The sequence below is a fragment of the Trifolium pratense genome, linkage group LG1 (genome assembly GCF_020283565.1).
Source record: "Trifolium pratense cultivar HEN17-A07 linkage group LG1, ARS_RC_1.1, whole genome shotgun sequence".
NCBI classification, from domain to species: domain Eukaryota; kingdom Viridiplantae; phylum Streptophyta; class Magnoliopsida; order Fabales; family Fabaceae; genus Trifolium; species Trifolium pratense.
In genome coordinates this window covers 1,389,841-1,415,821 of record NC_060059.1, presented here as the reverse complement: position 1 = coordinate 1,415,821, position 25,981 = coordinate 1,389,841, and the positions used below count along the sequence as shown (strand labels likewise).

General features: G+C 32.2%; 5 protein-coding genes across 5 annotated transcripts; 3 read left to right on the top strand and 2 right to left on the bottom strand.

The window, feature by feature from the left end:
• Window positions 1-4,135: 4,135 nt before the first annotated feature.
• On the top strand, window positions 4,136-5,781 carry LOC123911097 (replication protein A 70 kDa DNA-binding subunit C-like). The gene is made up of 6 exons (XM_045962446.1): window positions 4,136-4,285; window positions 4,370-4,637; window positions 4,723-4,819; window positions 4,969-5,090; window positions 5,221-5,305; window positions 5,676-5,781. Exons 1-6 carry the CDS (start codon window positions 4,136-4,138, stop codon window positions 5,779-5,781), a joined length of 828 nt encoding a protein of 275 aa, XP_045818402.1.
• A 93-nt stretch (window positions 5,782-5,874) lies between these two features.
• Window positions 5,875-9,519, top strand: LOC123917792. The gene is made up of 4 exons (XM_045969624.1): window positions 5,875-6,434; window positions 6,683-7,338; window positions 7,434-9,113; window positions 9,228-9,519. The coding sequence occupies exons 1-3, from the start codon at window positions 5,875-5,877 to the stop codon at window positions 9,092-9,094; spliced, it is 2,877 nt and encodes a 958-aa protein (XP_045825580.1). The 3' UTR covers window positions 9,095-9,113; window positions 9,228-9,519.
• Window positions 9,520-11,820: 2,301 nt separating this feature from the next.
• LOC123911048 lies at window positions 11,821-12,641 on the bottom strand. Its single transcript, XM_045962374.1, has 3 exons — window positions 12,573-12,641; window positions 12,250-12,464; window positions 11,821-12,076 (listed from the first exon to the last, which is right to left on the bottom strand). The coding sequence occupies exons 1-3, from the start codon at window positions 12,639-12,641 to the stop codon at window positions 11,821-11,823; spliced, it is 540 nt and encodes a 179-aa protein (XP_045818330.1).
• A 1,448-nt stretch (window positions 12,642-14,089) lies between these two features.
• LOC123917783 (F-box/LRR-repeat protein 10) lies at window positions 14,090-17,467 on the bottom strand. Its single transcript, XM_045969610.1, has 4 exons — window positions 16,987-17,467; window positions 16,702-16,907; window positions 16,426-16,519; window positions 14,090-15,800 (listed from the first exon to the last, which is right to left on the bottom strand). Exons 1-4 carry the CDS (start codon window positions 17,152-17,154, stop codon window positions 14,352-14,354), a joined length of 1,917 nt encoding a protein of 638 aa, XP_045825566.1. The 5' UTR covers window positions 17,155-17,467; the 3' UTR covers window positions 14,090-14,351.
• A 1,784-nt stretch (window positions 17,468-19,251) lies between these two features.
• LOC123911040 (lysine-specific demethylase JMJ25-like) lies at window positions 19,252-25,244 on the top strand. Its single transcript, XM_045962360.1, has 14 exons — window positions 19,252-19,887; window positions 19,997-20,112; window positions 20,722-20,821; window positions 20,903-21,032; window positions 21,122-21,185; window positions 21,266-21,998; window positions 22,225-22,272; window positions 22,674-23,003; window positions 23,184-23,477; window positions 23,853-23,925; window positions 24,019-24,104; window positions 24,419-24,538; window positions 24,650-24,708; window positions 24,915-25,244. Exons 1-14 carry the CDS (start codon window positions 19,252-19,254, stop codon window positions 24,940-24,942), a joined length of 2,817 nt encoding a protein of 938 aa, XP_045818316.1. The 3' UTR covers window positions 24,943-25,244.
• The last annotated feature ends 737 nt before the right edge of the window (window positions 25,245-25,981 follow it).

Sequence of the window (25,981 nt, the reverse complement as noted above, 5' to 3'; positions counted from 1 at the left end):
CATTTTTTAAATTTCGTCCAAATTTCGACCTCATTTTACGTGCGAATCGAACGCCGATTTCAAAAACTAATACCGGAAACCTTTGTAAAATTGAAAAACGATCAAAATCCATATAAGGAACGTCGAGTTTCGTTGAGTATTGAGGGAGATCGAACCGGGTCAAAACCGGGTCGCACGACCCGTTTCTGCATAAAACGGGTGGGAGGGACGATGAACAGTGCGCGTCGCCCACGCCCACTCTCACCGGCGGCGCGTGGGGGCGCGTGCGGCCTCAGGGAGGCTCTATTTTTTTTTTTTTTTCGTAATAAAATAGTAGATAATATTCTGGAAATTTTGGTATATTGTATGAAATTTTTGGAGACCCGAAACTATTTTTAGTTAATTAAATGAGTAAAAAGGTAATTAAAAATATTATAATTCCATAAAAAATTTCCAAAATTTTATGTAAAGTACTATGAATTATTTAGAACCCTCTTGTGTACCTCACTCTCCCTAGTTCAAATCATGAAATAATTTTCACAAATTCCGCTGATTATTTAAAACCATTTAACAAATAATAATAATAATTTCATAGATTTGTACTCTGAAACCAATTGTTTTTTTATTTGTTTCTAATAAAATATTAGATAATATTCTGGAACTTTTGGTATATTTTATGAAATTTTTTGAGACCTGAAACTATTTTTCGTTAATTAAATGAGATAAAACAGTAATTAAAAACTATTGTTTGCTTCTGAAACCATTTAGCTGGAAGAATGGTTTCAGAGAGTTATACTGTGAAACCATTCTAGCAGTAAAATGGTTTCAGAAGCAAACAATTAAAAATCAACTCCCCTGAAACCATTCTATCAGTGAAATGGTTTCAAAGTACAACGCTCTGAAACCATTGTACCAGCTAAATGGTTTCAGAATGGTTTCAGAAGCAAACAATTAAGAAATTACTCACTGAAACCATTCTACCAGTAAAATGGTTTCAGAGAGTTATACTGTGAAACCATTCTACCAGCTAAATGGTTTCACAGTATTATATAAAGATAATTAAAGGTAGTGAAAAATTGAGTTTTTTTTTTTTGTGTTCAAATCAAACGAACCAAGTCTCTATTTGTAGACAAAAAAAAATTATGAATTTTGGTATAAAAATAAAAAAATAAAAAATTAATTTACAACGAAATAATTGAGTTTAAAGTATTAAATGAAAAAAAAAACACGCCAACCACCCAGCAGTTGACACGTGTCCTACTTTTTTAAAATGAAATTTTCTCTCTCCAGGCGCAGATCTAGTGTGGTGCACGCGCTGGCTTATCATGGAGATGGATGATTTGGACTGTCTGATTGATCCGACAGCCATGATGAGATCATCTCTTGGCCGTCTGATGGAAATCAACGGTCTGTAACGGTGGTCCTGCGGTAGGCGCGCGACACTGGATCAGCGCCAATATGTTTTTTTTTTTTTTTTAAAAAAAGAAAGGGTATTTTTGTCCAACTCAAAAGGTGCACCTTGCTAATTTAGACCCAACTGGGTCTAAATTAGCAGCCCCCTATATATATATATATATATATATATATATATATATATATATATATATATATATATATATATATATATATATATATAGTATTGCTATTTAGTAAGAAATATTTATACAAGAAAGAGAAGAATCCACAAAATTAGGGAATTTGACCAATCAAAAATTGGCTAACCATACATGGGAGAGAGAGTGATTATAAATTGACCAATCAAATATTGCCACATAAAATTCTTCTCTTTCTTGCATCAAAAAATTCTTGCTAAATAGCATTTTCCATATATATATAATAAATTATAAAATATTTTATATTTTTTTGGTTACATATAAAATATTTTATATGAATTCTCATACAGGATGTAACAATGTTAATTTTTTTTAATGAATTCAAATAAATAAACAAATTTGTTTATAAATATATTTAACTTCAAGTATAAATAATATGGTACCTCACTAATTTATAAAATAAATAAATTATAAAATATTTTCTTCGAATTTTTGTGTAGTGCGTAACAAACTAATTTTTTTTAATAAAATTAAATAAATAAACGAATTTATTTATAAAAATATAAAAGATTAAATATTTTCTTTGTTATTTTTTATAATTGAATGAATTTTTATGAGATTCATTGTTTTTATTTAAAAGATTAAATATTTTTTTTTTATATTTTTTGTTGATTTTCTTTGTTTTTATTTTTGTCATACATAAATAACATTAAATTGATTCCATTTTTAAGAAATTTTTGGCTCCTTTTTTTTTGGTTAAGATTTTTTGGCTTCCTTTAATAGATTGAATATTGAATTGAAAGATATAATATTAATAATTAATAAAATCAGATTTTCAGATAAACATTAATAATTAACATTTAATTGATTAAGATTTTTTTTTTGTTGATAGACGAAATGACAAAGTCATTGAAAACTCACACACACACACACAAAGTGGAGTGACTGGGGTTCGAACCCCGGTCCAGACGTCCGACACTAGCAATTTCGAGATTTCTGCCAATTGAGCTGGGATTTGTGGACAATTGATTAAGATTTTATGAGAGTATTTTCTTTTTTTGAGAAAATTGTGTATATTAATCTATAGCTACATACATGCTATATATTTTAGGACAATTTTATGTCTCAATTAATGATCATGTACACATGACTTTCACTAAAAAGACAAATATAATATTTCATTTAAGTTGCATATTTAAAAAGGAAATATGTTAACTAATTTTTTTTCTGATATTTGTCACAGCATCTGTATTATGACCGAGATTTGTCACTAATTGTAGGATATACTATAAAACAGGAATATATGAGATTGCTCACTAATAATATGTAGTTTTTTTTTTCCGGAAATTGTTATTAATTATTTATATAATTTTTTTTTACACAAAAAATTCAAATAATCAAATATATAATAATATAATAATATATAAAAGGGAATTGATTATTTACATTCAATACAAATTGATATTGCTAGGCATAATTTTTTTTTTCCGGCAATTGATTATTCTATATATTGACATTCATATATTTGTCCATTTAATTTAATTTAATTTTTTTTTCCAGAAATTTGTCACAACATCTGTATTATATTGATAGACATAATATGTAGTTTTTTTTCTTCGGAAATTGTTATTAATTATTTATATAATTTTTTTTTACACAAAAAAATTCAAATAATCAAATATATAATAATAATAATATATAAAAAGGGAATTGATTATTTACATTCAATACAAATTGATATTGATAGGCATAATTTTTTTTTTCCGGCAATTGATTATTGATTATTCTATATTTTTTTTTTTTGGTTTACTATTATTCTATATATATATTTACATTCATATATTTGTCCATTTAATTTAATATGTAATTATGTTTATAAAAAGTAATACTAATGTGGTGATCCTATTTCATAGCAATCAAAGCTGTCAAATTGTGGCACAATAGTATTAAAAAGGAAATATGTGGGGAAGATTGTTGCTTATAGTTTTTATGCTTTTTTTTTTGGATCGCAAATATGTGGGGATGGTATGGATAAAGTCATTGTTTGTGTCTTGATTCAAATCATGTGCATAAAACATTCCTAAATTTTTATTAGGGTAATTTAAAAGGAAACATTTAATTTGACCAAATTACTCATATGTCCTTTTTTTATATTATATTAAAGAGTCACTTTTATATTTTGCACAAAGCCTCATAAAATTAGAAGACGCCCTGTCCCTCTTCATATTGCCTTCAATTTTGATGATCACGCTTATGTGGCTGCCACATTAGAATTAATTTCTCTTTTAATTATTTCAATCCAATATTATTATTTTTTAAATTAAAAAAATATTTAAAAAAAAATGAAAATAAATATTTTGGAATTGTGTTTCAAATTTCAATTGGATCTCTCAGCTGCTTCCACGTCCATAAGTGAACCATAAAAAAAGAAAGAATCAGCACCATAATTAGCTGGTTAATAATACAATAATTAGTAATAATTACACAATATCACGGCAAAGCATATTTTTTTTGGAAAATCAAGGCACAGCATATATATACGGATGTACCAATTTCTCTTTGTTTATTTTCATTGTTTTTTATTTACTTGAATTTTTAAGAAAATGCCTCCAAAATATAATTCTATTTCTGAAATTTCTCCATCCAAAGAAACATGGAATGTATTGGTTAGAATTGTTCGCATGTGGTTTGTTAAAGATATGAATAGAGATGCGCTGCCGTATTCTTTAGAAATGGATTTGATGGATAAGAAGGTTTATTCACATCTTGATTTTCAATTTATTTTTTAAATTTTTTAAGCAATCATATCTAACTTTTTTTTTTTGTGTGTATTCTAGGGTGAAAAGATCCATGCAACAGTTCGAAGAACATTAATTTACAAATATGAAAAGGAACTCACTGAGGGTCATGTGTATTCCATAAGCAACTTTAGTGTTGCCACTAATGTGGGATCATATAGAACCACCAATCATGCCTATAAAATTAATTTTCAATTTGGAACTAAAATCAAAAAATTTGATGACAAGTTGATACCTGCTAATATATACATGATCAGTGAACCTCATAAGATTTTTAATGATAACTATGATACCGATTATTTGATAGGTTTGTCTATAATATATACTTAGCATAAAACTAAATAAACTTTCGTTTGTCTATAAAACTAAGACCTTTCTATGTGATATAATAGATGTGATGGGAGTCTTGAAAGTTGTGGGTGTTGAAAAGGTTTATTCTCGAAATGGAAGCGAATCAAAGATGATTCCTATAGAGCTGAACTACGATGGGTATATATATATATATATATATATATATATATATATATATATATATATATATATATATATATATATTTTAATAACCGTTATCATTAAAATAATATTTTATACTTTAATGTTGATTTCAATTGTTACTGACTTATGTCTTTATATATCAGATTCTGTTTCAAAGTTACACTCTTTGGACCTTATGCGGACGAGTTGAACGCTTTTATCGCATCTGGTGAAGCAGATAATGCTGTCGTTGCTGTTTTGTTGGCCAAAGTCAAAATGTTCCAAGGTAATATCATTCATGTAATATACTATCACTAACTTATATATATATATATATATATATATATATATATATATATATATATATATATAAATGTTAAATAATTGACTGATGTGATTTTATTTTGAATTTTTAGGTCAACCAACTATTCAAAACACCATATATGCCACTAAACTGGTTTTCAATCCTGTTTACACATCTGCGGTTGATCTCAAGAAAAGGTAGCAATAATTAAATTATTAATTTCAAATTAATTTTCATATATATTTTTTGTTTTATTATTAAAAAATTTATTTTTAATAAAAACAAGTAACTTTTTTGTGCTAGATTCATTTCCATCTCTTATCCTTTGATATACGTATTTGATTTTTTATTTTCGTATAAATTTTGCCCATATATATATATGAGTTTTTTTTTTAAATATGAAGTTTTGTTACCATATATATTAATATGAGATGGATCTGTTCACTCCAACATGAGAAAACTAAAAATTTCACGAATATAGTAACCTCAATATATTCATACCAATTTAAAAAAGGCTTATATACTATCCGACTAAAAAGTCAGAGATTTAATATATCTATTTTGTAGGATGCTTGGGAAAAGTGCTACTCCATCACCTGGTATTTCTCTATTAAAAGATACTTCTAAAGTTAGCAATGAGGATGCTTTTCTCAATTTGACGCCAATGGCATGAGTAAAGAAAACCCATTATTCCACCAATATTCGCATCTATAAACATTAAAGTTAGATATTATGTATTTTGATTTTTAAATGTTTTTTTACAGGCATGTACACCGTTGAGTTTCAAAAGAGAGGGCTTCCACACGCACATATCTTGATCTGGCTGAGTTCAAATAACAATCTGAAGAAAGTTGATGACATTGATAGAATCATTTCTGCTGAGCTACCTGATAGTAAATTGTACCCAAGATTGGCTGATGTTGTATCTTCGTATATGATGCATGGACCTTGCGGTGGTGCTAGACTTAGCTCGCCTTGCATGGATGGAGTAAGATGTACAAAATTTTTTCCAAAAGCTTTTAAACAAACTACCACAATCGACGATGAAGGTTACCCGAGATATAGACGCCGTGACACCGGGATAGAAATTGAGAAACAAGGTGTCTATTTAGATAATCGTTATGTTGTCCCATACAATCCATATCTTCTGATCAAATACGCAGGACATGTTAATGTTGAATATTGTAACAAGTCTAACTCCATCAAATACCTTTTCAAATATGTCAACAAAGGTCCTGATAGGGCGACAATGCAAGTATCTGTTGATAGTCAAGGTCATGACAAGGAAAAGCCAGTAGATGAAATAAAACAGTATTACGACTGTAGGTATGTTTCATCTTCCAAATTTGACCTTTTTTTTTTTTTTACAAACAATTGTTTTTAGTGTACACTATAAATATACTTTTTTCTTTAAGTTGGTGTACAAACTATTGAATTTTCTTTTGTCAATTTAAAATATAAATATCTCACGGAAGAAACAAACTCATATATCTAATTCTTTATTTTACATAAAAATTGCGTCAATTATACTAATTAAATCTCATAAATTGATTGAATATTTATTTATGATATAGGTACGTTTCACCTTGCGAGGCTGTTTGGAGAATATTGGCTTTTGATATACACCAAAAATGGCCTCCTGTGCTTAAATTGACATATCATTTGCATAATGAACAAACTATCTTATATGAAGGCTCTCATGACATGAATTCAATTGTGAACTACAATGAGGGAAAATCTACTATGTTTCTTGCTTGGTTTGAGGCAAATCGTGTATATGAAGAAGGGAGAGATTTAACGTATGCTGAATTTCCAGAAAGATTTACATATGTGAAGGATGAAAAAAGGTGGCAGCCACGCCAGCAAGGTTATTGTATTGGAAGACTTCATTACACACCCCCTGGTGTTGGTGAACTGTATTATATGCGAATATTGCTTACTCAGCGGAGAGGTTGTAAGGGATATAAATGTCTAAAAACAGTTAAGGGTCACACATATGACACCTTCCAAGAAGCATGTGATGCTTTGGATTTACTTGATGATGACAAAGAGTTTATAGATGGAATAACTGAATCAAGTTTGTTGGGTTCCGGTCATCAATTGCGTAGGTTTTTCGTTTTTCTATTAACAAACAGTACGATGACAAGCGCTAAAGATGTTTGGGAGGCAACATGGCATTTGTTGTCCGATGGCATTTTACATTCAAGGAGGAGGGAATTGAAAATTCCAGGTTATTTCTAATTTTATTTAACTCATTATTTTATTATTATTGAATTTTATATTTTGTAAACATATAATTTTACAAGTTTAATTCACAAATTGCAGATCTACAAATTAGTGAAAATGATTTGAAGAATTTGTGTTTAATAGAGATTGAAAAGCTGCTTATTTTAAATGGAAAAACTCTTGAGAATTACAAGTCTATGCCACAACCAGATCGTATCGGCATGCCGACCTACAACAATATGTTTATCGTAGATGCCCTTAATTATGACAAGACTGAATTGGCAAAGACACATGATTCTCTATTATCCATGTTGACCAGTGAGCAGAGGGATGCATATGATAAGATTATGGAATCCGTTCTTTCAGGTTATGGTCGTTTCTTTTTCTTATATGGTTATGGGGGTACTGGAAAAACATTTATATGGAAAACATTGTCTGCTGCTGTCAGATCAAAAGGTTTAATTGTATTAAATGCAGCTTCTAGCGGAATTGCATCACTGTTATTACCAGGTGGAAAAACTGCACACTCATCTTTTGGAATCCCTATTGAGATTAATGAGTTGTCTACATCCAACTTTAAAAAGGATAGTCTACAGGCAGAGCTAATTTCTGAAGCCAAGTTAATAATTTGGGATGAGGCACCAATGATGAATAAACTATGTTTTGAATGTGTTGATAGATTTTTGCGAGATATTATGGAAAAGAAACATCCGCTCAACAAATACAAACCGTTTAGTGGTATAACAGTGGTTCTTGGCGGTGATTTCAGACAGATATTACCTGTAATCAGGAGAGGGTCAAGACAAGATATTGTTTCTTCGGCAATTAATTCTTCAAAATTATGGGCTCATTGTACTGTAATGCGACTTAATGTGAATATGAGATTGGGTGCATCATCTATACCGGCTGAACAAAAAGAAATTGCAGATTTTGGTAAATGGATACTATCAATTGGTGACAGTGATGACAATGCAGATGGAGATGGTCAGAGCAATATTAAAATCCCTGAAGACTTGCTTATAACTGATACTACAAATCCGTTGATGTCTTTGGTCGATTTTGTATATCCAAACTTTCTGGATAATATTAACAATCCACAATTTTTTCAAGAAAGAGGAATTCTTGCCCCGACTCTTGAATCAGTTGAGTATGTTAATGATTATCTTATGTCACCGATTCCCGGTGATGAGAGAGAGTTTTTAAGCTCTGACTCCTGTGTTCGATCAGATGAAAATTCCGAGATTCAAGGAGATTGGTTCACAACAGAATTTTTAAATGATATCAAGGTTTCGGGGATTCCTAATCACAAGTTGAAACTAAAAGTGGGATGTCCTGTTATGCTCCTGAGAAATGTTGATCAGGCAAAAGGTTTATGTAATGGTACGAGGTTAACAGTGACCCACCTAGGGAAGAAAAGTATAAGTGCTACGGTCATTACAGGAAAAAATGCGGGGGATAAAATATTTATTCCTAGATTTGATTTGCTACCAAGTGATCCTGGCCTACCATTTAAATTTAAGCGTAGGCAATTTCCAATAACTCTTTGTTTTGCAATGACCATCAATAAAAGTCAAGGCCAGTCTTTATCTCATGTAGGCATTTATCTTCCGAAGCCCGTTTTCACTCACGGACAACTTTATGTTGCTGTCTCTCGCGTTACATCTAGAAAGGGATTGAAGTTGTTGATTTTGGATGAAGATGATAATATTTGTAGTGAGACCACAAATGTTGTCTATCGCGAAGTTTTTCAGAACGTATAAAGATTTCTAAACTTTTCAGGTTATTTCTTAACACTATAATATACTATTAATGTTCCTTAAATTTTATTTATTATTATTTGTGTATTTTTTTTTTCTAACTTCGTATTTTTTTTTCACATCATTTTTTTTGCAGTTCAGACTATTATGAATAACAGATGACTATTATGAAACACGCTTCAAAATAATATGTTGAAGTTTCAAATAGTGTTGACAATTGTTTTATTTATTTCTCCTGTTGAATCGTTTTTTTTATAAGAAAACATTTATATTTTGTTAAGGTGGATTATGTATAAGTGGTATACACAACCAACTACAGTGATATAAAAATAACTTTCATCGATATTATGCGAAGATGCATCGAGATGTGTGAGCTCATGTAGCACAAATCCGTTATTACTTTAAATGAGATTCACCGTTTGATGATATATTTTTGTTAATGGTGTCAATAAATCGTAAGTTTGATTTCCTAAAATTTGACCATTAGTTTAGATATCACGAAAAGAAATTATATGAGTTATTTGATTTTCTAAAAATCGACCATTATTTTTTATCATGCGTTTTTTGTTACTCTATTCATCATAATTTTTATTTATGTTGTAAACAAAAATAAGTAAATTTTTAAAGTTTTGCCCCCGTGCTTGGCACGGGCATCATACTAGTTACTTAGAAAAGTGAAGGTTATACATTTTATAAGTGAGATGACTCGTAAATCTAATACTTAAAGTTTTGGGTAAAATTGTTGTGTCCAATATTTGTTATGAGCATAATATCGTTACCGAAAGCGCTAATATAAAAAACATCGATAGATTAGATCAGGTTTTTCTTTGTCGGATCACATGCTACAAAATTTGATCACGCCAGTTTAGGTGGCAGAAAAACCAAATTCTTGGAGCAAATGGAGATGATTTCAAAAGAAAAAGTGTATACTATATAAAAAAAAAAATTCTTCAAGTTTCAAGCTAAGTCTAGTCTTGAGAAGTAGATATGGTAGAGAGTTTTTTGTTACATTATATGGTAAAGCTTAAACACTGGTATGTAATTGTATCACGAGAAAGCGTATCTTAATTGTAGCTGTCTTTTTTTTTATCTAGAAAAACAAGTTGCTTATCATTATAAAATGTGCAAATATAAAATTGGTTTTGACATGTTTCACTGCCCTCAAATATAAATGATTTTTCCGGTTAGGATATGTAGTTTTTGAGTGTTAGAATATTTTTTAATATTTTATGGGTAGTAATCAATTGTGGGTTTTGATTTTAATAAAAATAGATTAACGTTGTTGTGATTCATTTGATGATGCTTAGACCCGATAATTATGTTCAATGATAATTTTGGACACTAATTATGATTTGTGTAGAAATAAAGTGTAGACTCAATATTTGTGTACATGATGGGTGATGTAACTAAAGTTGCTATCTTATAAATAGATAGGCTAAGTTCCATTTGCCGTTACATTATCACGCAAGCATCGCGCCAAAATAAGCCGTCTTAGAGTTGCCCCATTGAAATCATCCCCATCTGCACTAGCACTACGCGTATCTATACCAACTTTATATGACGATTAAATATGAATTTATGATTAACCTTTTCAATGGTATTAAGTTGTTGAGATGTTAGTATAGAGGGGCTTAATACAAGTAATATTGAGTGGTTTTGTTGCTTTGTTGTGGTATGCTCTATCTAAGTGGGAAATGATTTTGTCAACAACTTCTCAAGTATGTCTTATTTTTGAATAAAAGAGAGATTATGAAGATGTGAAAAAACTACTAGAATTGTACCATTTGCTTACATCAAAGTCATATGCCTTGTTATTTTCCCCACGATATATTCTTCAACTCTGTCCATAGTTTTCTTATTTTTTATGTTATTAATTATACATTTTATTTAATTGTCATCATCACATAATGAATTATTGTCAGAAAGAACAGAAAATGGGGTCATATATACAACAAATCATATATGTACAAGAAGTAGTATCTCATAAATCTATCTATAAATACTTGAGTAAAAAAAAAAAACTATCTATAAATACTATGGAAAAGACAATGTTACCCTTTCTTAGAAATAGACACATACTCTTTTACAAATTACAAATAACTTTAAGAACATGACTTAGTATTAACCGAACACAGTTTATTAAAAATACATGAAAATAAAATTCTCATTTTTATTTTCTGAAAAAATTATTCATGTGAGTAAAATTCACAATCTTGAAAGAAAATGCTATTTTTTTTATGAATACATACAATGAAAAGTGTTAAGCTTTTTAACATTTTGGCGCCGAACTTTTTTTCCACAGACTTAAATAAGATTCAAAATGGATCTCGTTACTTGTGTTATTATAAATATAAGAGTCAGTTTGTTATAAATTAAAATAAAAGTAATTTTCATATATAAATAGAGATTATTTTTTAAGTAGCAGCAGCAACACTCCTTTTATTTTACGGATTTAAGAAAAGTATAAGTTATTTTTTATCTTTTGTTTCAAATTAGTTAAAAACTTACTCCTTCTCAATAAGATTCATGACTAATTGTATATGTGGATGGATAGTAGAAACAAAAACGTGTCATAGTGATAAAAATATATCTAATTAATTAGATACACCGTCTCAATATATTTTGAAAGAATTACCCCAAAACCCATAAAAGTATACAATGATAAATTTTTTGTTAACAATGAAAAATAAATGACAATATGTTTGTTGTCTAGAAATTGAAGTAAAAAATTAAACATTAGGAGGCACAACCTCTTCAAGATAATCCTCTCTTGCATTTTTTACCAACATTAACGATGATAACCAGAAGAGCGATGAAATAAGACACAAAAATGCTCCACCACCCATGAGACCAGTCTTGGCAGTAGGACAATTTAACTTTGTAGAAGTAGTAGTGATGTTAGCTGAATAGAAATTGTGTCTCCAATGATGTTGCTCAGTCACTGTTGGCCATAATGTCATTACCCCACCCAATATACTGCAAGTCCTGAAAATAACGAAAATATATATTTTTTGTTATTGACCCTAAACTCATGAAAGTTGTTCTATTTATTAAATTATTCCAGGTCATTCACTTCTATATATGATAAAAACAACATTTATTTATATTTATAAATATATACAAAACAATATAAAGAGTGTTTGATTTGAGAAACTTACATAGCTAAGATCAAGAAGACAGATAAAGTTGTGTTTTTGAATAATGCTGAAGGAGGAACAGTGATACGGTTGTATGAGTAAAATATAGATATAAAACCCATTAAAGATGATGCCACAAGAAATCCTATAGAAGAATAACCAAATACCACCGTTGGATCATTTGGATAATTGCATATCATAGCATTTTTCCCTTGTACCAGGACTCCCTTCGAAGGCTAAAAGAAAATTGACAAAATAATTCTATAAAATATTTAACATGGTTACCAAAATCAAATTATATACAAATTTAAAGCTAAAATAATATTTGTGAACTGAAATAGTACCTTCTTAACTTCACCGATGATGCCAAGAATAAAAGAAAGTATGCCAAATATTATCACAATTATAGACATCTTTATCATGGTGAGCTCCATGATGCTGCAAAGAAAATTTGTTATTTCACTATATAAATTTGCTAAAATAGGGTTTTAATGATTTGATTTATTATATAAAGAGTGCAATATATATAGTGCAATTTGAATTTATCCTTTAAAGATAGAGATAGTTTGTTTTATTTTTTTTCTTTTTTACAGATAAGTAATAATATTAGATCTTTTTGGTATAAGTAATGATTTTCAAAGTTTGTTAGAGATGGATCATTCAAAATTTGTCAGAAAATACTTTGGAATCCACCAGAAAGAGACAACAATTTGGAATCTACTAGACTTTGACTACCAAAAAGAGAAAATAAATCCTCGAAATTTTATGATAAACGATAATTCAATTTACTTTATTCAAACTCAAATGCCTTTAAATAGACTTACAATTGAAATCCTAGTTTTTTTTTTTTTTTTTTTTTTTGATAATCCTAGTTAAAATAGGTTAATAATTAACTTATCATAAATTCAATATCATCTAAATTTATAAGATAATTATCATAATAATAACAAACTTAAAAAAAAAAGATAATAACAACCGATAATAACAACTTAAAAAAAGATAATTATCATAAAAAAAAAATTATGAAAAAATATATATTTTTTAAGTCACTTATATATTATATTGTGTTTTATTCATTAAAAAAGACACTTCTTATTTTAAGAATTTTATCAAAATTGTGTTTGGTCCTACTTCTTAAAATAAGTAGGGTCAAACGGACACTAGGTGACTTTAAAAAAAAGAATTTATGATAAATATATTTTTTAAGTTGTTATTATCTTTTTTTTAGTTTGTTATTATTAGGATAGGATAATTCTTTGTTATTATCTTTTTTTTTTGTATTTGTTATTATTATCTTTTTCAATGTTTTTATTAAGGTGATAGATTTTAAGCTTATTAAAAATTTTTAAAAAAAGGTGATAGATTTTTAAAAGGAAAAACTCATGAAAAAAAAAAAGTTTCAGGTAAAACTTATCTGTCTACATTTTCCAGTTTGAATCAGTCTGGAATTGGATTTATTTGCCATACACATCACTGCACTGGACAGAGTAGCCATGTAGGTTACCAAATAGGTGATGCTCTGGTCCCTGGACATGGCATTATATTCTATCTTTTCTGAATTTGACATTTCTGTGATAGTATTAGTAGGCTAAACTTGAGCACAGATTATGCCCATGAAATGAATGGCAGCTAACAAAGGAAATAAAAATTGAATATCCTACTTGTTGACGCCAAACACAACAATCCTCGTGAAATCTGACGTGGCAGCAGCTTGTAGAATTGGTACGGCATGACAGCAACAAGTACACATGCCTAGTACTATGCTTACTCTTCATACATACCAATACTAATACTAAGTAAAAACAAACAGAAAAATCTACCTAACATGATATCAAGATGCAAGGAAAATTGAAACAGCAAAAAAAGAAAATGTTGGAAGTATATAAAAACAATTACAAGGCCACTGCGAAAGAAAGTCGAGGAAAAAGAAACTAATAACAAGGTTACAATAGTTAAAATAAATCTAATGAACTCTTACACAACTTACCGACAATAAGATACACAACAGATCATAGAAAAGACTAGGATGCCAAAAACATATGAGGGGAGTAACACCTCGCAAGATATAAATTACACACAAGTAGACACATAATAGACATATACACAGTGTTTAACACAGCAAACTACATTATTAGTTCTTCATTAATTTCAGCATCAACCATTTCTTCATCATCAGTCTCATAATCAGCTTCAAGAAGCCACTGCTCAAATTCATCCACCTCATCATAATCATGTGTATATAAACCATCTGACATATCACAGGGGTCAGGCCCAAGCTCCTCACCGTCGCATGCCACATACAAGAAAGGTCTACTTCTAGCTAAAGCATCTACCATGTCTCTATTAACACTTCCAGTCACACCCAGCCATTTAAGCCTTGGAAAATACGGTTTCTTTAACCAACGAAAGGCAAGTGGCGTAATGCCACCACAGTTATACAGATCCAACAAGCGCAAGCCGCTTTCATACCATCCAGCATCATCAATCATCATTGAAGCCAGTGCCATGATTGAGGTATCACCAATTAGAGGGCATTGTCGCATTCGGATATCCAAAAAAGGAATTCGGCTTTTCGCCAATTGTAAAACTCCATTATCCGAGAGGTTAGGAAGATTTGATAGATCTAGGTCTCTTAATTCTAGCTTGCCACAACCATCAAACAGAACTGTTATACATTTATCTGTGAGTCTCTTGCACCCTCGAAGAGACAATGCATACAATGAATTAATAACGGTCGGTCGTAAGTATGAAAGTCCAGCATCAGTTATATCAGAGCCATCAATTAGTAAAATTTTCAGTCTCAAGAGTACGCCAATGGCTCGGAGAGCTTCATCCCCAAGGCTTCTGCAATCCCTCAGGTCGAGAACCTTAAGTTCCTTGTTTGATGTCAAACTAATAACTGCATGATCAGTTAACAACTTGCACCATCTTAAGCTCACATGTGTTAAAGTAAGGGATGTTGCAGATATATCATGAAAAACTAGATCAGTTAATTGAGTCCCATGAGTGACCTTAAGCTTATATAAACAAGAGCAAGAGTGCAGCATAGTTTTGATTCCGGTGTCTGTGACACGACAAAAGCCGCCAAGGCATATGCTCTCCATGTTTGCACACTTGTCAGCCATTAAGAGTAACCCTAGATCGTTTACTCTACGGAAATAGCAAATTATGAACTCTTGGCTTCGGATCAATGAAAGATGTTTCAATCTCCCAAGTTGATTAATTTGCTGAAGACCGGAATTGGTTAGATCAAATGTAATTCTTGGTTCAACAAATGGAGCATCACGAAGATCTAAATGGGTTAAAAAGGTGAGACTTTGGGATATTGTGGCAACCATAGCATCCGTTATATAGTTTACAGAAAGACACAATTTTTGAATTCCAGGAAGTATGGATGGTTGAATAGGATTAAGGGGCTGATGAGGTACCAAATTTGAGCTGAACAGTTCAATCACCGTAACTGAAGAAATATATCCAATTTCAAGAGAAGTAAGTTTCTCAGAAGCAGAAGCCCAAACTCGAGCTAAGTTATGACGTAGAAAGAGAGAGACATCAAACATTAGAATCAAAACCTACAAAACCAAGCAAAATAGACATTAGATCAAGTTGCATTAATAACACTGAACATATCATCATTATATTTTTACAGTAGAAAAAATACAAAGAAAAATAAAACTTCAATAAAGACCATGAGAAAACTATCTTATTATTATGGTGTTACAATAAGAGCAGTCATTCGATCATTCATCTAGATATATCAACGGTGAAAACAGATGATACAAAGTTGCCCAAGTCATGGCATTTCCCTTAATTCTACATAAAAGTTAATGATCAAGTGAACTTTTGAAACTCAATAATTGCATGTCCAAACAAGAAAAAATTTCAAAAAAACTGCATCTATGAATTAGACAACATGAAAGCAATTACTAGTATAGAGGCTTTTACCATAGCAAGCAAAACTCAACATCTCTTAAAGCTAATAAGTGCCAATAAAAGCAGCGCGAAGCACAACATCAATGAAGATTAATAAATGGAACCAAAATATTCATATAAAGACCATATCATTTATGATGTAAAGTAGTAGTTATGACCAATGATAGTTATTAATTATTGGTTCGTTTAGATTCTCGAAAGCTTTAACTTTTGTTAATACTCTAGTAAACATTTTTTTTTTTGTTAATTGTTAGTATGTCTTACTTCCAATTGGGAACAACCACTGAGTAACTCCTCCAAATCAGATATATGAATTGCCCTCCCTCTTTTTTCCGCAACAGAACCCAAATAGAGAGACCTATGGAAATAAACAACACCAACACCAACAAATATGAAAAACACCACTATGCTATGCGATTGTGTTATGAATTAACCAATCAAATCCCAAAAAAGCATATTTTGATAATCAAACATGTAAATATCAATAGATCCATTCAATAAACATGTCATTATTCATCATCATCATAAATTACATTATACCTTAGGTCTTTGCATTGAGTCCCGATTTCAGATAGAAGTTTCCCACTAAAATCAGCACAATTATACAAAGAAAGTTCATGCAAAGACGGTTTCACCAATAAATTGATTGCGGAATCATCAAGACGACCACAATCAACTTTGAGACTCTTAAGATATGGATTTGGTGGCAACAACGGTGTGATCAACTCCTCAGAAGGCGCAATATCCTGAAAAAGCGAAAATTTCAAAAACCTAACCGGTTATCGACGAAAATAGATCGATTCGATAGGAATATTATATACTTACGACGAGATGGAAATTGGGGAGGAAGGAGAGGATTTGTTTAGCGCATGAGCGGAAGGTGGAGGATGTGGCGGACAATGAACAGACGGAAGCGATGTCGAGTTTGGTCATGATGGTGGCGAGAAGAGCGTAAGGAAGTTGATCGAGTTTCACCTCCTCCGTAGTCGCCATTTTCTCAGGTTAGATCAGATCGAATCTATCTATCTATCTAATCTATCTATCTATCTATCTTTGTTTTGATTGTAGTGTTGAAATGAAACTCCTAAGACCATTATTGTCTTCACGATTTTTTTTTTCCGGGTCTACTAGCTAAAAAAATTCTTTAACGTCGTCGATAGATAAGTGGAAAATCTCGGGTTCGAATTCGGACTATTTTATAATATAGTGCAATCTTCATACCAGCCGAGCTATGCTTGTTTTTATTTTTTTTTTATGACAGTGAAGAACTTGTTGGGCCAATGGGGCCTAGTGTTTGGGTTTACACAACAATATGGCATCAATGAAATTGCTATTATTTACATGCTTTCTTTGTTATACACACCTCCTTTACTATTCCATCATTGCAAAAAAGTAAAAGAAAAGAAGTTTTATGTTTTATTTTTGGAACGAAGGTTCACATAACATAAGTATAAGACGTAAGACACAAATGTTGGACAGAATCCCAAAGGTTAATTCATTTTGAGTGCAATTTTTCACCTAATTTGCAATTATGGTTGCTTCACAATTCGTGTGTACGACACTGGTTTCACAATCCTTAGCGTGGATTATCAATGGCGCTCAAATTTAAATAATATTTGTGGATTGCAAATGGCGACGGCAATTATGCAATAATAACATATACATGAGTATGTAAAATACAAATGAAACAATTGTTCTTCTCATATTTCTTAAAAAGCGCACCCTCTCTCCCCCTTACAACTCACACTAAGACTTGTCTCAACAATGACGCCTCAAAGTTCATCCATACCACAAAAAACTATAGGTGATAACTGTCCTGAATGTTTTAAATGCATTGATTTCCTTAAAAGTAATAGGGGAAGATAAAGCTCTACCACTAACGTGTGCATCAACGACACATGCACATTCCATTTATAAAGACAATGTGTTCTATAGATGACATAGACGATACACTATCAACACTACTTATACGTGATGATTTGGTATGTCAATCTTTTATTTGTCTACTAGTGCGATATTTGTCTGGTGTATCGCACTGGTAGACATCTTGTAAACAACAAATGTCTTAATGGTGAAAGAATTGAACCAAAAAAAGCACAAAGAGAGCAAATAAAACAGAGACAAAGCAATTGCAAATTCCAAAAACCAATTGCATGTGATATCGTGGATAGACAACTAGGGTTCACGTCGCCGTTTTTATTTTATAGAATTGAGCTTTTGATAGAGGGGGAAGAGAACAACAACGTCACAAATACAACGAAAATCACAGTCACACTCATCATTCCTTCTCTATAAACGGAACATGCATTTAATAATTTTTCGCGAATTATGAATGGTGGCTATGCAAAGCAGTTTACAAATGTTTTCATTTTAAAAACCCTCGAAATAACAATTAATGCATTTCGCGCGAATTATCAATGGTGCTCAAATTTAAATAATATATCGCAAATTACCAATGGCGGCACAATTATGCACTAATAACATGCATGAGTATGCAAAATACAAATGAAACAATTATTCTTCTCAGCTTCCTTAAAAAGCTCTCTCTTCCTCTTGCAACCGACACAAAGACTTCGTCTCAACAATGACTCTCCAAACCGCCACCAAAAAGGTGATAACCATCATGAATGGTTTAAATGCGTCGTTTAAAGAACGTCTTCATTTGAATGATGACCACCTCCAATTTTTTTTCTTCATGAATCCCCCAAAATCCATAATTTCCTTACAAGAAAGAAGGAGAGGATAGAGCTCCGTTGACGTGTGCGTCAAGGACACATTCCATTTACAAAGACGATGTGTTCTATAGATGACAAAGATGATGTGTTCGAATTATGATTTATGATCACTACTTATACGCGATGATTTGGTATGTTAATCTTTTATTTGTCTGCCGGTGCCATATTTGTCCGGTGTATATATAGCACCGGCAGACGTGTAGTAAACAACAAATGTCCAAACAGTGACAAAATTGAACGGATAAACACGCAAAGAAGCAGTTACAAATTCAAAACACCAATTGCATGCAGCAGCTGCGTAGATACACAGCTAGGGTTCACGTCACCATTTTCATTCACTAGAATTGAGCTTTCGATGGCGGGGGAAGAGAACGACGACGTCACATATACAGTCAAAATCACAGTCACACTCACAATTCCTCCACCAGAAACACAACCTACTACTGTGGATGCTAACGCCGAAACAGTGCCGTCGAATGGTGATGAAGTGGCACGAGCTATGGATGCTGTTGGTGAAACGGTATCGTTGAACGACGGCGAAGGTTCAATTAATGGCAATGCCGATGGCGTAGTAGCAGCTGAAAAATCCCTTTTTGATCGAGAAAAACAAGCTACATTGTTGTTGACGGACGATGAAGTAGCAGTCGGAGTTACTTCTGCTGCTCCGGCGACGGTTATGCGCGACAGAAGTAAAAAGAAACGCGGAAGAAAGAGTTTTGCAGAAATTCAAAAGATGAAAGAAGAGGCAGCGTTAAGGAAGATGGTAGAAGAAACTGATGGTGATGATGACGTGACAACCGGAGGCTCTGTTTCCGTTGAAGTTGCCACCGGCGTTAAAAATCGTTGTAGGAAGAGACAAACGATTTCTGGTAGTTCTGAAATTGATGGTTTTGTTGACGATCAGGACCGTTCTGAAATTGAAATGACTTTAGCTGATAAACCCAAATGCATTGAATCTCAGGTGCCAAAGTTCAACCGGAGAAATTCTAAGGTGAAATCACATGATCTATTTGCTCAAATATATTTCATAATCTGTTTTGATTTGGCGATATATGTGAATATGTAATTGCGAGATTCTGTTATTATTTCTCAATAAACAGGGGATTGAAGAGGAGTCATCAATGTGCCATCAATGTAAGAGAAATGATAAGGGCAGGGTTGTCAGATGCACAAAATGCAACCGGAGAAGATTTTGCATACCTTGTTTAACTAAATGGTACAACTTCCTTTGTGTTTGTGATCTTATGGTTTTAACTAGCGGTCGCGTTAAGGATTTTGCGATTTCGGCCGTTACATCTGCTTAGTTACGGATTACGGTTGTCGCGGTGTGAATTAATCACAATATCACACAAATCTAATTAAAAATATTTGTACTATCATATATGATATATGATGTATAAAAACTTAAATCAGAGATAAATGTGAAGTTTTGAACGGAAAGTGTTAAAAGGAGATAAAACTTTATAATTTATGTTCATAATTGTACTAAAAATGCGAATTTTATTTAAAAACCGAAAGTATCTATCTATTAGCATTTTGTTGCGGCCGTAATGGCGTTTTGTCGCGGCTGTATCGGTGTTTCAGCGTGATTTTTTTAACCTATAAAAATGGTGAAAAACGGTAACGGCTACGTGTATAGTTTTCGCGGTAACGGACTGTTTTTTAAAACTTGTTTCACTTGCTTCGTTGATTGTCTAGTTATTGAATATGAGTTGTTCATGTTTGTATTTATGATATTGGGATAAGCCATTGCACAAATTACACGTTTGGATTTAGGTTGATGAAATATTGATCAAAATATGTTTTTCTGTTTTGTCTTGTTAAGGTATCCTAAATTGAAAGAGAGTGATGTTGCCGAGGCGTGCCCTGTATGTAGTGATATATGCAATTGCATAGCATGCTTGCGATCTTCTAAACTCATCAATGTTAGTTATTCCCCCCTTCTTAAATATTCTTCTGATTTATCTGTATTATACATTTGAAATGTAACCATCTGGTTTATATAGGAAATGAAGCATAGGGACAAGGATGAGGAGGTTGAGTTTACTAAGTATATGCTGAAAGGACTTCTTCCATATTTAACGCAGTTGGATGAAGAACAGATGATTGAGAAGGCAAAAGAAGCCAAGAGACAAGGTATTCTTCTATAGTCAGCGATTATTTTTAGCTTCATATATTTTTCATTTTATTTTATAATTTGATTGATTTTTGGATGTGAATTACAGGGCTCTCATTCTCAAATATAAAAATAAAAGCGGCAGATTATTCTAAAGATGAGCGTTTGTACTGGTTAGGACTTATTTGCATATTAATTAATATTTTTTACTTATTCTAATGTTATATAGTTGCTGACTTAACATTTTTTGTAGTGACAACTGCAAAACGTCGATATTTGACTACCACAGGAGTTGTACAAGATGTTCTTTTCACATTTGCCTCATGTGTTGCCACGAGCTTCGTAGTGGGCAACTTATAGGTGGTGCAGATCAAATTGAGCTCGAGTATATATTTCGAGGTCACAATTATCGACATGGTGGAACTGCGGAGGTTAGAAGAAATGCATCACAGGCGGAGGATGAGTCTACGACTCGTGAGTGGTCAAGATCTGGGTGGCATGCAAATGGAGATGGTAGCATTCCCTGTCCAAAAACCAATAATGAATGTGATCATGGTTTCCTTGAATTGAGAAGGATACTTTCTCCAAATTGCATCTCTGAGTTAGTATGCAAAGCAGAAGAACTTGCAGAAACATTTAAGCTTCAAGATGCAAAGGAGACTGTTGATAATGGATGCTCCTGCTTGAAGCCTGTTAGGAACGCCGATGATATAAACAATAACACAAGGAAGGCAGCTTTTCGTCAAGATTCGAGTGACAATTTTTTATACTGTCCTAGAGCTGTAGATCTACATAATGAAGATTTAAGACATTTTCAGTGCCATTGGAGCAAAGGGGAGCCTATAATTGTCCGCAATGTACTTGAATGCACATCTGGTTTAAGCTGGGAACCACTTGTGATGCGGCGTGCATTCTGTCAGAGAGGCACTACCAAGCACAAATCACCTTTGGATGTGAAGGCAATTGATTGCTCAGATTGGTCTGAGGTTTGTTTGATATCTCAATCCTTAACATGGAGAGATTCTTGATGGAATTCATGTTTATTATCATTGTCGTGAAACTTATTTCTAACTTATTTAACGTCAATATTTTATTTGTAGTGGAACTACTTTGGTTGAATGTGGCATTTAGAGAAAAAAAATTAATTGTTGAAGTTCATACTTCATATATGTTTTTTGAATTTGACTTAACCAATTAAGTCCAATCTAATAGTTTCTCGATGTTTTGCCAACTTGGGTTATGAAGAGATGCAAGTACAAGGTTGTAGACTTGTAGTCCTATATGTCAAAAGAAATACCACATTATAGTTGTGAGCTGCAAGTAATTTTTCCGAGTGTAATTGGCATGTGTTAGTCATAATGTCTCAGTCCTTGGAGCTCGTCATCTTATCTTGGCACGTGTTAGTCAAATGTCTTAGTCATAATTTCCCAACATTTTCGACAAATGCTACTTCTCACTTAATATCTTGGCATCTTATCTTTCAAATTTATCTCAACTTCATGTTTGTTTTTGCTTCACATCCCAGATTATTCATTGTTGCTCTCGCATCCTCTTTATTTGATTTTCCTATTGGTATTTTGCCTGTTATTTTTCATAGTCATTGCATGTTAGTGATAGTCTATTCTGTTGCTGATAATTTCTGCATTTTTATTTGAATACAGGGAGATATTAATATCCACCAATTCTTTACTGGGTACACAAATGGTCGCTTGGATCGGCATGGTTGGCCTCAGGTTTTGAAATTGAAAGATTGGCCTCCTTCTAAATTTTTTGAAGAAAGTTTGCCTCGTCATCTTGCCGAGTTCATATCTTCCTTGCCGTTTAAAGAATATACAAATCCTTTCAAAGGTGTTCTTAACCTTGCTGTGAAGTTGCCTGATGGTGTTCTAAAGCCAGACATGGGCCCAAAAACATATATTGCTTATGGATTTGATCAAGAGCTTGGGCGGGGTGATTCTGTGACTAAGCTCCATTGTGATATGTCGGATGCAGTATGTTTCTGATTTCTGGAATGTCTTGTGATTTTTTTAATATTTATACTTTTATTTTTTAATTGAGTATCATATTGAAAGGTGCATAATTTGTAGCACGTATACGATGTCTTTGTGAGCCATTGCATAATCTATCACGAGGACACTAAATTTTGTTTCTTTTATAAATTGACTTTTTAGGTAAATGTGTTGACTCATATTGCAAAAGTGGAATTGGACTCTGATAGCATTGAAGCCATTAAGAAACTGACACAAAAGCACCTCAAGCGAGACAAGAGGGAGCTACATCTACATGGTGATAATCAAGATGGAGAGACTAATGTTGGCGTGCTTGATAATTCATTGTCTTGCGGGGATTCTTTAGATGGTGCTCTCTGGGACATATTTCGGAGAGAGGATGTACCCAAATTGGAGGAATATTTGAAGAAGCATTTCAGAGAGTTCAGGCATGTCCATTACTCTCCTTTAAAGCAGGTAAAATTATTTAAGTTACTTTTTCTATTATCTGTTTGGATAGCCCTTTTTAACTTGAGTCATTAACTTACTTTTACAACATAATTGTAATACTTTTTTTTTACAGACGCAACATAATTGTTAGAAAATAAAATAATATCTATTAACATCTTGGTTTATCTCCTGTATCAGTTTATTGTATTTTAGTTACTTTTCTGTTCATCTAGACTATTCTGTTAGGAGCACTTTTTTCTCTGCCTAGTCAGTTTCAGGTATCTAGTGTCTTTCTGCCAGCATGGCAGCACCCTGCATGTAGAGGACTGGTAGTGGTTAGTCTAATGCTAGCTCACTCATTATGTCTGTGTATCTTGATCGACATATACTTTTGTAATGTAGGTTATTCACCCCGTCCATGATCAGACCTTTTATCTGACTCCGGAGCATAAGAGGAAACTTAAGGAGGAGTATGGTTAGTGCTGTTTATAAATTTTCTAATAGGAACTGGGCTGGTTTAATCAATTAAATTGTACCAGTTTGTTGACAATTCACTATTGACTTGCAGGAATTGAGTCGTGGACGTTTATTCAGAAGCTCGGAGATGCTGTTTTCATTCCTGCCGGTTGTCCTCACCAAGTCAGGAATCTGAAGGTAAAATTTCCTAAATTTTATTACAATATATTGTATATTTTCTAGCCAACCAGGCAAATTTTTTAGGCAGTTAACACTACTGATTTGTTTAAGTTAATGTGTTGAATGCATGTCAGTTCTTTTTGAAACCTTAAATGCAATAACTTTTTTTTTCCGGATACAATTGCTGCATGATGGCTTGGACTTATTATAATTTCGTGCAAATTGTTGAAGCCATTTATCACTAGCTCACTTTTTATGTCCCGATTGTTTTTCTTTTAACCGTTGTTTGAAATGTTTGTGCTAATGCCAATACATGCACTCTCTTTTTGTAGTCATGCATCAAAGTCGGGTTTGATTTTGTCTCACCTGAAAACGTTGGTGAGTGTTTTCGCTTGACGGAGGAATTCCGTAAGCTTCCGATAAACCACAGGTCCGCCAAGGACAAGTTGGAGGTCAGCTATACTGCTACTCTTGATTTTATTCTGATGCTTATTTGTCGCCATGTCAATAGTTTCTTATTGGGAATTTTTTTTTCTTGATTGCTGTTGTTTCTTTGGTAACAGGTGAAGAAAATGACTATATATGCTATGCTTGATGTGGTTAAAAAATTGGAGGAAGCAAGGTTAGATTGCAAACTTCTGACCTTTGTTTATGGATTTGATATACTTGCATTTCTAGAATATACTTTTTTGCTTTGATGTCAAAGGCATTGGTATATTATATCTTATGTACACATTTTTTGTTAGTTAGGTTCTCTAGGCTCAGGATTTATGATTTGCATTTATTGTGTGTATTTCATGAAATTGATGGATGTAATTCAATTTACAGGTCTGGAGAAACAAAGGATCCAGTGTAAATATATCTGAGAAATCCAATTGGGAATGTACAATTTCTTGAGTCACTTGATTAGGTTTGATAATCTACAGTTCTTTGTACTGCAACTGTAGGAAAGGTTCCATATTGTGTTTTATCTGTCTCACCTTGATTAGGTACATTTGAAACATTATTTACCAACTTGTTTTGTAATGTTGTACATTTTTTTCTTCTGGTATTAACCTTCTGGTTTCCAGGGGAATGAGGCTCTGATAATCCAGAGTTCGGCCGCGAGACTAGTAAATTAAAGTCTGGCCAAGTGTAATGTTGTAAATTTAAGTGTCAATAAATTGTATACCTATGTGCTGATTCATGCTCACATCAAATTCTTAGTTTGATTTAAGTTTACTGACATATGCGATTGAGAACAATGTACTTGTCAAACTTCTGAATGCTTGATGATGATGAGGAAATTCTATGTTGCCCTTGTTGTAGCATATTTTGCTGGTAGTTGTTAATTTGATGTCATGTCCTGTAATTGTTTTTGCCACTAAAAAAACATATTCCTTGCATGAAGACAATGATGTTTCAATATAGAAATACAAATAAGTATAGATGAAGTCTTTAGTGAAGGACACTATTGTTTGGAGATGTGAACCTGAGGTCGAACCGGAACAACTATAATGACTGAAACGTAATATTTCCCTATGTTTTGCCGTCTCCGTGAAGTAAACTTTATTGACTCAAACTTAATACTTCCCTTGTTAATTTGTTCTCAAGGCACATTCATGTTTAATTATTTCTTAATCATAAAATGCAGAACAAAGTGGTATGCTAGTTTCAAAAGTATTATTTCTGTTATGAAGAATATTTAAAACACAAGGAAATTAATAATCACAATTTAGTCAAATGCTGCGGGTTTCGGAGGGTGTTTGGGAGAAGCGGTCGGACAGAGCACCAAGCTTTTAAGGACACCAAAATTATTATTTTTTAGTGTATATATATGTTAAAATAAAAAATTGAATAATTAATATAAATATAAATATTTTTCAGAATAAGTATAAACTCTAAAAAGAAAATGC

Bases quoted from the DNA above. Each gene is read 5' to 3' on its own strand.
- LOC123911097 (XM_045962446.1), top strand. From the start codon at position 4,136: ATGCCTCCAAAATATAATTCTATTTCTGAAATTTCTCCATCCAAAGAA. The intron at 4,638-4,722 runs GTTTGTCTATAA...GTGATATAATAG, and splicing joins TGATACCGATTATTTGATAG to ATGTGATGGGAGTCTTGAAA. The intron at 5,306-5,675 runs GTAGCAATAATT...TCTATTTTGTAG, and splicing joins GCGGTTGATCTCAAGAAAAG to GATGCTTGGGAAAAGTGCTA.
- LOC123917792 (XM_045969624.1), top strand. From the start codon at position 5,875: ATGTACACCGTTGAGTTTCAAAAGAGAGGGCTTCCACACGCACATATC. The intron at 6,435-6,682 runs GTATGTTTCATC...TTTATGATATAG, and splicing joins AAACAGTATTACGACTGTAG to GTACGTTTCACCTTGCGAGG. The intron at 7,339-7,433 runs GTTATTTCTAAT...CACAAATTGCAG, and splicing joins GAGGGAATTGAAAATTCCAG to ATCTACAAATTAGTGAAAAT.
- LOC123911048 (XM_045962374.1), bottom strand. From the start codon at position 12,641: ATGTCTATAATTGTGATAATATTTGGCATACTTTCTTTTATTCTTGGC. The intron at 12,465-12,572 runs GTACTATTTCAG...ATTTTCTTTTAG, and splicing joins TCATCGGTGAAGTTAAGAAG to CCTTCGAAGGGAGTCCTGGT. The intron at 12,077-12,249 runs GTAAGTTTCTCA...CGTTATTTTCAG, and splicing joins GTCTTCTTGATCTTAGCTAT to GACTTGCAGTATATTGGGTG.
- LOC123917783 (XM_045969610.1), bottom strand. From the start codon at position 17,154: ATGGCGACTACGGAGGAGGTGAAACTCGATCAACTTCCTTACGCTCTT. The intron at 16,908-16,986 runs GTAAGTATATAA...TCGCTTTTTCAG, and splicing joins TCCCCAATTTCCATCTCGTC to GATATTGCGCCTTCTGAGGA. The intron at 15,801-16,425 runs GTAAGACATACT...TTGGTTTTGTAG, and splicing joins GTGGTTGTTCCCAATTGGAA to GTTTTGATTCTAATGTTTGA.
- LOC123911040 (XM_045962360.1), top strand. From the start codon at position 19,252: ATGGCGGGGGAAGAGAACGACGACGTCACATATACAGTCAAAATCACA. The intron at 24,105-24,418 runs GTAAAATTTCCT...CTCTTTTTGTAG, and splicing joins ACCAAGTCAGGAATCTGAAG to TCATGCATCAAAGTCGGGTT. The intron at 24,539-24,649 runs GTCAGCTATACT...CTTTGGTAACAG, and splicing joins CCGCCAAGGACAAGTTGGAG to GTGAAGAAAATGACTATATA.